The sequence below is a fragment of the Equus asinus genome, chromosome 17, assembly GCF_041296235.1.
Source record: "Equus asinus isolate D_3611 breed Donkey chromosome 17, EquAss-T2T_v2, whole genome shotgun sequence".
Taxonomy (NCBI): Eukaryota; Metazoa; Chordata; class Mammalia; order Perissodactyla; family Equidae; genus Equus; species Equus asinus.
The window spans coordinates 15,865,828-15,879,800 of record NC_091806.1 but is presented as its reverse complement, the minus strand read 5'-3'; the positions used below and the strand labels follow the sequence as shown (position 1 = coordinate 15,879,800).

The following is a 13,973-nucleotide window of genomic DNA, read 5'->3' as shown; positions in this document are numbered from 1 at the left end:
TCTTTTCCCAAAAGCTGATGTTGCCATTGGGTTTTTTAGTGTGCATCAGGCAAGAGAACCCCAATTTTGTGTGGTAACAAGTATAAACACCTCAAAGAAAAGGTGTGTTCATGGACAGACAACTCAATATTATTAAGGTATGAACTCTCCCCAACAGCGTTTCTACATTCAAGATTTCTGAAACAAACTATAAACAGGCACATTTTTAGAATTTTTCAAAACTGATCTAAAACTTATATGGAAATGTGACAGACCTAAATTAGCTCCCACAACTCTAAAAAGCAACGTTGGAGTACTTACACTACCTGATTTCAAGTTACGTTATAAAGCTACTGTTCCAAAATAGTGTGATCTTTTCATGGAGATAGGTAATAAGATCAATGAAGCAGACTTGAGAACCTGGTAGTAGATTTGCACATATATGGTCAACCAATCTCAACCAAATATGTAGCCAATTCACTGGAGAAAAAAATCATCTTTGCAACAAACTGTTGTGGAAGTATTGGATATCTATATATACCAAGACAAACCAAAAAAGAAAAAGATTTCATCTATATATCACACATTAGACAAACTTATTAAAAATCCATTAAAAATGGATTTTACACCTACATGTAAAATATAAAAGTACAAAACATTTAGAGTGAAATATATGAGAAAATCTCTGTGACCTTGGATTATAAACATAATTTTAAAAACGGTACCAAAATTGTGGTTCATAAAAAATGATAATTTGCACTTATCCAAAATTAAAACTATGCAGCAGAACTGATATATGACCAGGGTTGAGTTCAAGAATTGAGGATGTAAATGCCCAACATGTATCTGTCTCTAAGGAGTGCCCCAGTGTGTGTTAGTGTGGGGAGATTAAAGTTATGACCAATTATCTCCTTCTGTGAATTGATACAGGCTAACGTGAATAAAGTTTGGTCAATATTGGACATAATATTGAAGTGCACAACCTGTAAAACAGTGGCTTACAATATCATTTAATGCTGAAGTGCTATAATCCTTTATTTACTCAGGGTTATTAAACTTTCAAAGCCTAGAAACAAGCACTAAACTTAGAATAATCCATTTTCTTGCTTCTGCTGCTTACTGGCTATTTGAGCTAGTTATTTAAACTCTAGAATCCTCTGTGTTCTTATCTGCATAGTAGAGCTAATAACATTTGTGTCAAAATATGCATTATTATGAGTATTAAATAATTTAATGAACTTAAAACACCCAATAATCTCTCAATAAATTTTTGTTATTGTTTTGCTAAGTAGTGTGATCCAAATAAGATTAAATCCTGTAAAATTTAATTCCCTGATGTTTTAAATGCATGAGAAAACTTTGTGTGTATTTGTACATGGTAGAGAGAGAAAGGCTAACTGAACTTTAGTGTGTGTAGAAGAGGCTGAGTCTAGACAATCTGAGAATATTCAGTGACAGGAGAAAGAATCAAAGGGTAAACACAATAAAAGATTTACTGTGCTTTGCATGCTTCTTTCCTGTGACTCTTCTATGCATTTTAATTTTTCCTACTGGCCTAGTTTATGGGGAAAAGAACATTTATTCTCGTATTTTTCCTCTGTCTCTCATTCCCCAACCATCTATTCCATCAATGTTAGTTCCTATCTAGAAATAACCTTGTACAAATTATGATATGCAGGTCATTGATTTTATGTACCTAGCTGCTCTTCACACTTAGAATCTTGATAATTGTCCATGCAGGTCTGTGAGTGTCCGTGTTTGGTTCTCTTTGCCCTACCTCATCTGAGATTTTCCTGAAAACTAATCTGTTACTTCTGCAGGCTACATTAGATTTTGTCCTATTCTTCAGAAAACTGGAAGAGCACAGTGCTGTCAGAGTTTCCTGAGCTGCTCAGACTGTAGAATTTTAGGCCTCCAAGGAAATAGTGCGAGTTCTTTTCCAAGAGGGCAAATGTGGAAAGCAAATACCCAGGAGCAACAAGCACATTATTTTGGACACTGGCTTAGCAACATTGGGCCAGGATCTGTTTAGAAATGCCTTTGGGAATATGATTACTTAGAGCTTTTAAAAACTAATTCTTGCATTGTCGCCTAAGTTTACATTCTGTTCTTCTAAAGCAAATTTTCTTCAGGTATAGGCATGAAATAGATATTCCTAGGACCTAAATACTCGTGTTAGCTTTTGAAAGAATTTAAAAATACTTTTGTTTACTTTTCAGTTTGAGCTTTTATTAGGGTGTCAGTTGGCATTCCAAATTCCCAGCCTGCTTCCTGAGGAATAACGATCTATTTCTCCTGCATCACTGATAGTTTTAGTGAATATTTGAAGTCTACTTCTCCTATTAACCTGGAGAAGGTTTAAAGCATGTTGAGATTTAAAAATATTTTCAGAGAATTAATCTGGATGCTTTGAATTCCTCGATTGTAATTTTCCGCATTTGATTCCAGATTTGGGTCCTGGAGGCGAATTGGCAGGGTGAGTATCTGAGGGCGAAATGCTTCCTGATGCACCCTAAAACTAACCTGACAGACACTCAGATCTGATGGCTGGTGAATTACTCATGTCATCTTGGTGTGGGAAGCGTCCCACCAACCATTTGCTTGGTTAATTTTATGTTCTTTATATTTATTTTATACAACTTCATTCTAAAGGCTATAACTTCTCTTGTCGCATATGATAATTCAATTACTATAAAAATGTTTTAGCAGACTTCAGTTTTAATTGTGAATTTTTATAAGCAAAATTCCCATGACAAACAATAGAGCTAAATAAAGCATTTTTAAGTGGGCAGTGAATTTCATTGTGTCCCATTCTTGTGCTTATATATTATCCTCTATATTACTATTAAGAAATAGACCAGTTAGTGCTTGAATATATACAATAGTGAAGAATGTCCTAAATTTCAAAAAATTGCGATGCTAACATAGACTGGTTTTATCTAAGTCAAGTAAGGTAAATTTATAGTATGCTACATGCTGCTACACTAGGAGAAAATTTGGATGTGTAGTCAAAATTTTATTTAAATTTGAGTGTCTATTCTTCTACAGACAGCAAAACACAAAAAGCACATATTTTTATTCAACACTAACAGAGAAATAAAGTAACTGTTTGAGCATTTTTTTAGTAAAAACAACAAGAGTAATGATTAGTGTTAAGACATGCCCTAAGATAACCAATCTATCATTGAATTAATTAAGAGATTTTCACTAATAGATTGCTGAAATTGAAGTTTATCTGATTCCGCATTAAATTCATGTGACAATTTTTTTCTTTACTTTTCCATTGGATTTTGTTGTATATATGTGCATGACAACTTGTGTAGCTGCTAAACAATTCACTCAAACAGGAAAGACCAGGAAAGGAAAATGACCATCTGTTTTGAACCACACATGTCACTGGAGTGTTTCACATTACTTCATGTATTCCTCACTAAATTTCTGACTTATGTAATGATAACAATTGTATATGAAAGGAAAATGTTTAAAGAGATTCAACAATTAGCTCAAGGATCACACTAGTCAGTTTATTTAGCATTCCTCAATGTTTCTACCTCTTTCTGTGTTGCCAACTGTTCTAACAACTTGTTTGGTGGTTGCTGATATTCTTTATTTCATCAGTTGTGGCTGCAATTTTTACATAGGAGATTTCCATAATATCACTATGTTGTTTTATGACAATGATTCTCCTCGATTGACTTTCCCCTTTTATTTTTGCTAACAGCACTGACCATACAATATGTCCCCTCAGATTGCAGGATGGTGTTTCGAGCTATTGCAAATTAACTGCCAGTGATGATCTAGAAAACAAGCAGGAATCTTGACTTGAGGAATTTACTGAAGGAAAATTATTTTGAATGTTTTAGAATCAAAGAATTCTAGAATGCATGCTGATATTAAATACTCCACTGCTTTTTACATGAGTACTCAGAAGCACAGACTGGGTGTCTAGCAATCCTTCATCTTGCGTATTCTTTCTACTCAGATGAGGCTTCACGACAGTCTCTTTATCACTGCCCTTCACCGCACCCTTCGGCCAACCTCTCAGCTCTCAGGCATTAAATATAGCCCCAGACGGAGGGAGAGAAAAGATTTTTGTCGTCTAACATTCGCAGGGGATTATTTTCCAATCCTGAGAAATTACTTAGCTTCTCTTGATCTGAGTCTGTTCTATCTAAAATCAGAGATTTGGATTAGTCATGTGATTTCTATTTTGATATTGTTCACAATCTACCTATACAATAATTCTGTTTGTTTCATGTAATGAAATGTATCTGAAAAAAACAACATTATTTCCACATTATGAACAAAGACTGAGTATCAGTTTCAATAAGTAGAAGACAGGTCATTGATTCTCACACTCCTGAAACATTTCAATATTCTTCAGTTACGCTTAACTTCTAGACGTTGTGACTGATAATTATTTTGCTTCGTTATTTGAAGGAGGCTAGGGAATCTTGTAGTGATACTGAAACAAGCAGGAACAAATTGAGAATTTTCACTTTATAAATTTAGAATTTTGAATAGCAATTTAGAATAGAATTGATGACCTATAGTATGGACCATTTTTTCAACGCCATAGCTGTCAACCATTTGACACCTAAAATCCTTTAAAAGACTATAAACAACACACAGAATGAATTCGTGAGTCACTAGAGTTGATGGTTTCGAAATAATCTTGCAACAAAAGCAGTTTGTGTTTTTAAAATAGATTTATGGGGGCCCAGATATGACTGTCACATCAGACCCAGACTAAGGGAGAAGCTGTGCTAGCTTTTACAAACCCACTAGGGTCAGATACTTCCTCATCAGTGGGTACAACAGCCTCTGGAAGTGCTTTCTCTCTATTCTCCACTCATTTTGTACTGATTAAATAATGTCTTAAGATTTACATTAGGTACAAAAGATCCAAATTCCTGAATTTTTCATCTATTAACTATTGCAACAAATACCGCTTAGTGCTAATTAACCGCAGTTTGCCTTCAACTTACCTTCTATATCATCTCCTTTTATTGACATTCATTCGTTAGATTATATGTAAAACATTAAATTTCTAGCAAAAGCCATGACATATGCACAATTCAAATATACTTGGGCAATTTAACAATCTTATTTTTACTTTACCAATTCCTATAACAAACATCGCTGACTGTATATGTTTTTTAATTGTTTTTAATTTATAAAATGTAAATATGAGAAATGAAGTTGCTGATTACTTTTCACAATTACAGTCATTAATTGATATTTTATTAATGTATAGTTTTTAAGCATTCTTTGCTTTTTGTTGCAACAACAATTCCATTGGTTCAACATGACCCATTGACAATGTTTGATCACATAACAAAGAATAGTGTGCTCTACACACATTAAAGTTTAGCAGTTCAAGCTGGACTGTTTAAATACATTTGCATTTCTTCAAGATTTGTTCCCAAATAATTCAGGGCATTTGATCAGATAATCTGAAAAGAAGAAAAATTACCTTATGTATATGGCACAAGAATTGAAAAATCTTTTCTTATTTTAGGTCAATTAGACTAAATAATATAATTAACATTTTTTTGTTATCTAAATAACAAAATTAACAGCAGTATTTTTTATTTTCAAGATATTACTTAAATATTTAAAATCATTACCAGTATTATCAAGTAAAATATATAATTATTCTCAATGAAATCATTATGAAATTATTCCACAATAGGTTTATAAAATGAGACAATAAAAAGAAAAAGCAGCTTAATTCAATAAACTAAGAATAATTAAGAATAAGATTCCATTCCTGTCAATCCATGTTTTAGTAAATTTTATACTATTGTGTTTATACTATTAATTTTTCACCTGAAGTTGTTTTCTTTCTTTCAGAAACATGTCATTTGTCTGTAACATGCATCAAATCAAATATATGGAAAGCCAGAGAAACATCTCAGTATTCATTCTTCTAGGACTTTCTCATGACCAGAACACACAAATATTTTGCTTTGTGCTCTTCTTATTCTGTTATGTTGCCCTGTTGGTAGGAAACCTTCAGATCCTCATCTCCATTCGATGTAGTCCTCTTTATAACCAACCAATGTACTATTTCCTCATCCACTTATCCTTAATAGACATCTGCTATACTTCTACCGTTACACCCAAATTAATCGCCGACCTGCTAGTGGAAAGAAAAACCATTTCCTATAGTAATTGCATGTTACAAGTCTTTACTATGCACTTCTTTGGAGGTACTGAGATCTTCATTCTTACTGCCATGGCTTTTGATCGCTACGCTGCCATCTGCAAACCTCTCCACTATGTGATTATCATGAACAGGACAAGATGCAATCTCCTAGTCTTGGCTTCTTGGGTTGGTGGGGCTGTTCATTCCATTCCTCTCTTTTCTACAGCAATCAGTTTGCCCTTCTGTGGTCCTAATGAAATTGATCACTATTTTTGTGATATTTTTCCTTTGCTAAAAGTTGCCTGTACTGATACCTACATTACTGGTGTCCTCGTAATTGCCTTTTCAGGTATGGTTGCCTTAGTTACCTTTGTTGTCTTATTTGTTTCTTATGGCATTATATTATTCACTTTAAGAAATCACTCAACTAAGGGAAGACATAAAGCCCTCTCTACCTGCTGGTCTCACATCACTGTGGTTGTCTTATTTTTTGGGCCTGTGATCTTTATCTACCTTAGACCTCCCACCACTTTTCCTGAGGATAAAGTATCTGCTCTATTTTACACCATCATTGCTCCTATGTTCAATCCCTTAATCTATACACTGAGAAATACAGAGATGAAAAACGCCATGAGAAAAGTTTGGTGTCAAACATTGCTTTCAAAGGATGCACATAATTAATTTGAAAGACCTTATTGGATAAGTAACTTTGTGAAAGAAAAAGGGGTAGCTGTGGATTATAAAAACAGGAATTATCTCATAGATTTTATATACCGTCACTATCTTAAATGGAATGAATGAGAGAAATAAGACTACGAGTTTAAAATAATAACTAAAATTCTAATTCTTGCAAACCAAAATTAAGTGGAAACTAAGTTAATGTTTTTGGGTGTAGGTAAGGAAGATTGGACCTGAGCTAACATGTGTTGCTAATATTCCTCTTTTGCTTGAGGAAAATTGTCGACGAGCTAACATCTATGCCAATCTTCTGCTATTTTATGTGGGATGCCACCACAGCATGGCTTGATGAGCAATGCTAGGTCCATGCCTGGGATATAAAACTTGCAAACCCTGGGCCACTGAAGTGGAGCATGCAAACTTAAACACTATTCCATTTTGTGGAGTATTAAGTGGGTTTATATATGGTTACCTTCATGAAAAAGCAATAGGGCCAAATCAAATAGGCAATGCTATATTGATCAGTGAATTATAAATGAAAATGTTTTTAGGGATAATTCTATTAAAAACTTCTGACTCATATCACATAGTGACAGACAGTCTGTAGTAGTGGAGACGCTGTGATCTAAAATTAAAATAAATTTAAACTTCTGATGGAACATTCACATATACATCCTCTAGTGTCGTTCAGAAATCAGTTGTCAACAAGGAAATATGTAGAGTAGAATCTATTTTAAAGTGACTTCTGGGCAACTCTCCTGACACCCTATTGAAAGAAATAATAAAAAAAAAAGTGAAGACAGAGTGAGAATATATAATTTAGAATGCTAAAAATAAACAATGGTATTACACCTATTGGCCAAAATTTAATAGCATGGCCCATTGAACTTAAGGAAATGTATGATAAAATTTAAGTGTTGACCAACTGCTATCTGCCTAAAATTGATAAGTAATATTGCAATCGTTGGAGCAGAACCAAAGACCTTTCCTGTTGCAATTAGACAAAAAAATTAGCAAAAGACAAATAAGAAGTGGTCTAAAAGCAGAGTAACAAACCAAAAAGCAAAATGCATTTTGGCTGCACATGAATGTTTATAGCAGCTTTGTTCATAATTGCCAAGTCTTGAAAGCAAACAAGCTGCTCTTCAGTAGGTGAATGGATAAACTATAGTACATCTAGACAATGCAATACTGTTCAGCAGGAAAAAGAAATGAGCTATCAAGCCATGAAAAGACATGAAGGAAGCTTAAATGCATATCTTAAAGTGAAAGAAGCCAATGTGAATGGTCTACTTGCTGAAAAGTTTCAACTGTATGAAACTCTAGAAAAGACAAAACTACAAAGACAGCAGAAAATCAGTGGATGCCAAGGGTTAGGGAGCAGGGAGGGATGAACAGGTGGAGCACAGAGGATTTTTAAGTCAGTGAAACTATTCTCTACATTATTAAACTTTTGGATATTGTTTTTGTACATTTCAAAACCCATAGATTGTACAACACTGAGAATGAACTGTAATGTAAATTATGAATTTTGGGTAATAATGCTGTATCAATGTAAATTCATTTGATTGTAACAAGTGTATTACCTTGGAGGAGGAGATTGTCCCTGTGTGAGGACTGGGGATGTACAAGAACTCTTATGCTTTCTGATCAATATTGCTGTGAACCTAAAACTACCCTAAAAAATAAAATTTACTAAATAAAAAATATTGTGGCACAATACATAAAGCAAATCATCTTGTAACTATAATAAAGAAGAGAAATCAGGAAAATTTTCTAGAGAAACTAGAAGAAACTTTTATGAAAGGACTTCTGTGCATGCTTAATAGGATTTAAACTAAGATCTCTTAAGATGCACAGCAAATATCACAATAGAGAAAGGATTGGTTAATGGACTTTTATGAAAAAGAAAGTAATTAAAATACTGAAAGAGTTTTAGAATACGTCGAGGCAAGGCAAGAGTTAAAAATTCTGAAGGTGCTGCGCGAAGAAGGTTAAAGAGCAGAAAAAGTAATGAAGGAGGTAAAATTAAGTAGAATTGTTATAGCAGACAGGCATTGGACAAATTATTTTCTCAGCCATTACTAATAAATGAAAATGTAGCCAAATTTAAATTTATCTTTTGAAAAATCATCACTAAACATGTCAGTCTATGAAAGGGAATGTGCTGAAAATGATTAATTTTATTACCAAAAAGTTTATATTCCATTGTTTATGGGAGAGAAAAATATATCCTTCCCTTCAAATGGACTCAAAGATTAAAAAAAGCATATGTAATTTTCTTGAAAAAACTTTAAAATGTGAATAAGAATTCCAATAATATCTCCTCTCTTTTCTTGCCTATATATACTGTTCTCACATATCTAGAACATCCCTTTATATCATTCACAGTCATGCATTAATAACAAATCAAGTGCTGCCCTAAAGCCCAAGAATTAACATGTATTCCCATGTAACTATGGAAAGGGCATGAAATCCAGCAAACTCCCAGCACCTATTATGTATTTTTTGAAAGACTTTATTTTTTTTTTGGAGCAGTTTTAGGTTCGCCTGAAATAGAGGAGAAGGGAAAGAGATTTCCTGCATAACCCCTGCTCCTACACAAGCATAGCCTCCCGATTATCAACAACCCACTCCAGACTGGTACATTTGTTAGAAATGATGAACCTGTATTCACACAGCATAATCATTCAAAGTTCATAGCTACATTATGGTTCACTTTTGTTGTTGGACACTTTATGGGTTTGGACAAATTTATAATGACATTTATCCACAATTATGGTATTGTACAGAGTGTTTTCACTGCCCTAAAAATCTTCTGTGCTCCTTCTGTTCATCCCTGCTCCCCATATAATGTCTTTTACCTGTTTATTTTCTTCATTAAGGAGACTCTATTATTCTAATTATATTTTACTGCCATATTTTATAAATCACATAACCCAACCTCAGCTCTGTCTTGGTTCCCATTTCTCAGATATCTGCCCGTGCCCAGGCCCTTGTCTTTTCTCAGTAGAATGAATGAATTGCATCCACACAGGTCCTCTGAAAGTGCTACTCCTGCCTCATATCGAGGGAGAGATCTGGGGAAAACCATAGACACAATACTGTTTGTCTTCAGTGTCAGGGACTGCTCTTTGATGTTTTACCTCTTGGAGTCCTTTACACAGCTCTTATTGTTTTTTTTTTTTTCCTCGACCCATGGAATACCAGGGAAAAACATTTGGTCCATTCTGAAGGAAACTAACTGTGACCAGTTAGTTGTATGGTGCTCTGCTTGATTTGGTTCAATGTACTATTTTTCCAGAGTATTTAGACTTTTTTTAGGTAAAGAAAATGTTCATGTGTATATGTGCCAGTGTGTGTCAGATGTGGGTGTCTGCATGTGTACGGTGTGAGGAGTGTGGGATTTTTGAGGAGGGCTCACAGGAAAGACCCTCTCATCAGAGTGTGCTATGAAACAAAACCATGAGACCTATTATTAGTTTTTTTCTCCAAGGGCCACAAAATTTTATTAGCTGAAAATATGACTAACATATACAAAGTGCACAGCCATAATCTATTAAACAAGATTAATTATTTATTTGCTAGGTGTTATTTTTATTTTTTATGTTTCTATTTCTATTTTTGTTTTTAGTTATTTTTCTAGCTTGTAGGACGATGTCTGACATCTGCATATATAAATGTATGATGAATTTAATCAATTGTTTTGCTCAATATATTATCAAAAATACAGAATATTTTACAAATCTTTATATTTTAAATGTATCATTAAAGAAATGTCACCCATTACTATATTATTTTATTGAAAAATTAAAAGTCCACCATCACTAAAGTGTGTTAAATGAATAGCTTAACCTGCTAGTGAACACTCACATTGTACAAGCACCGCATTTAAGTTTCACAGTATCAGAAATCATCAGACTCAAAGAGCTTAGAAGACTTGGATGGACCTAAAAGAAAAATTGGAGATCAAAGCTACCTGTGGGTGAGATGGTTCTATGTGACCTCCTGCCTTGATCTCACTCGTCCCTCATCCTCTCCCTCAACCCTATGTCCATTTTTAGGCATCTATTGAGAGGGCTGATTTAGACACTTCTAGGCTACTCAAGTGTTCTCTTCAATACCTAAGAGAAGCCTATGAATATGGTTATAGTATATCCTAGATCTTTCAAAACATTCTTACTTTAAAACAGTTCATTCTTTTCTCGGTACCTACATCATCAACTTTGCCAGAAATTTTGATTGTACTAAATATCTCTTAAAATACGTGCTTCTTCTGAAAGTACATAAAACAATTATCTTTCACTTCATGTTCTGATACTTTTACTATAAAATGAGCTATAGTCTGAGTTGGGTCCACCACAAGGAAAACTGAACTAGCAGCTGCTTTCTCCAACCCTCTTTTTTCAAGGCCCTGGGAATATATCATAAGAGGACGGCAGGTTTTTCTTAACTTCTTGCTTGCACATGTGTTAGGTCCACTGTGATTAAAATGCATTCTCACATGCAAGTATTCAGGTGGTCCTGATGGGATGTGATGGACCACAGTGTGTTGTAGTAGTCAGGATTTTAACATCTGGAATCAGAAAAATTTATTAATGAGGGTATAGCTGTGTGACCTTGGTTAATGCTCATGAAGCACCTTGCTCAGTTCTTGGTGTAAAATAAATATTCTATATGTGATTATAGTTGCTCATCTGGTGATTAGAGATGCATCTAGGATCTCAGAGAATGTATGTTCCCACTCCAGATAAGTTAAATAGTGTGGCTAGTAATAGATTGTATCCAGACTCTCCGACTTGGAAGTTCAAGTTTTTAATCACTGTGTTGGATTTGAGCCATAGTAGCTCCACTTCTAAAAGTAAATTAGGAAAATAAGCTCACGTGTTTGGTTCCCTCAGTACCTGGGACCACTTTTTGATGAGAAGAGGGAGATAGAGATGTTGGTGATTTTTAACCTGAATGTAACTGGAGATAGACTATAGGTTCCTTCAGAAGAACAAAGTGCTGTTCTGACTTCATTTCTCCTTCAAAAGGAGGAAGAAGTTGAAACACCCATAATGGCCTGCCCGATGGCCTGGCACTTTTCTCTAAACATCCCAGACATCCGCCAGTGGTACTATTATTTTAGCTACATGCATCCTTTGCAATTAAAATCCCAAGCACTTTTATCATTGAATTTCCCAAACATTCTTTACGTTTCTTTTAATGCTTTGTTTTCTTCAGCCATATTAATTTCCCCCATCCTCTATGTTGTAATCTTTTTGATAACTTTATGAGATAATATAGGCAATATGATTTCACTGCACCACAATTACACTTAAACCATAAGATTGAGCAGACACAGTTGTTTTACTAAAATTCATTTCTTTCCTTCGAACTGCAAATGATTTGTTGCTGTATTAAGACATTCTTAAGGGCCCCTTCTTTGCATAGAATTAGTTCTTTTCCCAGCTGCTTCTTTTCCCCACACAACTATACTTTCCTCAGATTCTCCCTTCAATTCAACCAAATAACCAAGCTATAATTTAATTTACATCTGGATTTATTTTGAGGGATTTTCACATTAGAATTATTAGGCCCATTGCAGATTGCATTGTGGCATTTCAGAGTTTCCATAATGCTGAACATGTCCAGTATACTGAGATTCATTTTCCATGGACCTCATCCAAGTGAGTACATCTTGATAAGAAGACTGGCCTTACAGGTTTTGGTTTCTGACTCTGAAATGGGTATATTATCTCAGTTAAGTACAAAAAAAAGTTATTTCTCCCTTTTTGAGCTTAATTTGCTTATGTTTTCTTTGACACTTATTTCAAACAAGAGCAGATCTTCTTAAAGTATGACCGTATGCTCAATCTACTTACTCTTCCTTCTAAGATCATATATGGTTCTGTATCTATCCTTCTAATGATGAAGCATTGATGCAAGTCACTCTAATTTATGGTACGGTAAATGAATACCTAGAAGCAAATTGCAAGATCATAGGTCGTGACCACCTTGATAGATATTGTCAAAAACTATTTTATGTGTTTGCAAAAATTTACACTACTGGGTGTTTCTCCAAAGAACTTGATAACGCAAAGGCATAAAGATACCTGCACCCCTATGTTCATTGCAGCATTATCCACACTAGCCAAGACTTGGAAGCAACCTAGGTGCCTATCAAGGGATGAATGGATAAAGAAGATGTGGTATTTATACACAATGGAATACTACTCAGCCATAAGAAATGATGAAATCTGGCCATTTGTGACAACATGGATGGACCTTGAGGGTATTATGCTGAGTGAAATAAGTCAGAGGGAGAAAGTCAAATACCATATGATCTCACTCATAAGTAGAAGATGAAAACAATGACAAACAAGCACATAGTGGGGCTGGCCGGTGGCGCAGTGGTTAAGTTCACACATTCTGCTTCTCGGTGGCCTGGGGTTCACCGGTTCGGATCCCGGGTGCGGACATGGCACTGCTTGGCAAGCCAGTCATCTATCCCATCAATGTTATTCCCTGACAACAAATAACCTGGTGCCAGTCCTGATATTGCAAGTCACTGACTTGATTGGTCTCTTTACTCTGTGCATGAAAGTTACTCTAATTAATGATGCATACTTGGACTGTAGCTGCCTGTCCTTGGTTGTCCTGGTCCTCCCTCATCTCAGACTTTCCCCAAAGCTACCCTAATATTATTTCATTCTCCATTGTTTTTCCTCTTTTCCTTCAGAAAGTTAGATGAGTACACAGTAGGCAGTGTTTCTTGAACTGCTCTTCTGACTAGAGCATCTTAGGGCCTCCTGAGGAATAGTGACTGAGCCAGGCTGTTACCAAGGTGAGAGGTAAGGTTATAGCCAAAAAATGCCCAGAGGCACCAGGAACATTATCAGGGAGAGTGACTTTAAGGCATTAGGTAATCTGTTCAGAAAGCCCCAGAAATATAATTTCTTAGATTTTACAACAACCAATTAATTATTTCATTGGCATCGAAGTTTATATTCTGCTCTTCTGAACCAAATTTTATTTAGGCATGGGCATAAAATAAATGACTCCTGGGACTGAAAATGTCTGCATTCTTTCATGAGAATTTCAAAACACTTAATTTTTTTTTTCGTTTGGAACATCCTTTCTTGCACTCCTGATGGTTAATCGATATTTAAGTCCCACTCAC

The 13,973-nt window shown here is 34.9% G+C and overlaps 1 protein-coding gene across 1 annotated transcript; it reads left to right on the top strand.

The window, feature by feature from the left end:
- The first annotated feature begins 5,875 nt into the window (after window positions 1-5,875).
- On the top strand, window positions 5,876-6,811 carry LOC139040924 (olfactory receptor 4P4-like). Its single transcript, XM_070488627.1, has one exon. The coding sequence runs from the start codon at window positions 5,876-5,878 to the stop codon at window positions 6,809-6,811; it is 936 nt and encodes a 311-aa protein (XP_070344728.1).
- The last annotated feature ends 7,162 nt before the right edge of the window (window positions 6,812-13,973 follow it).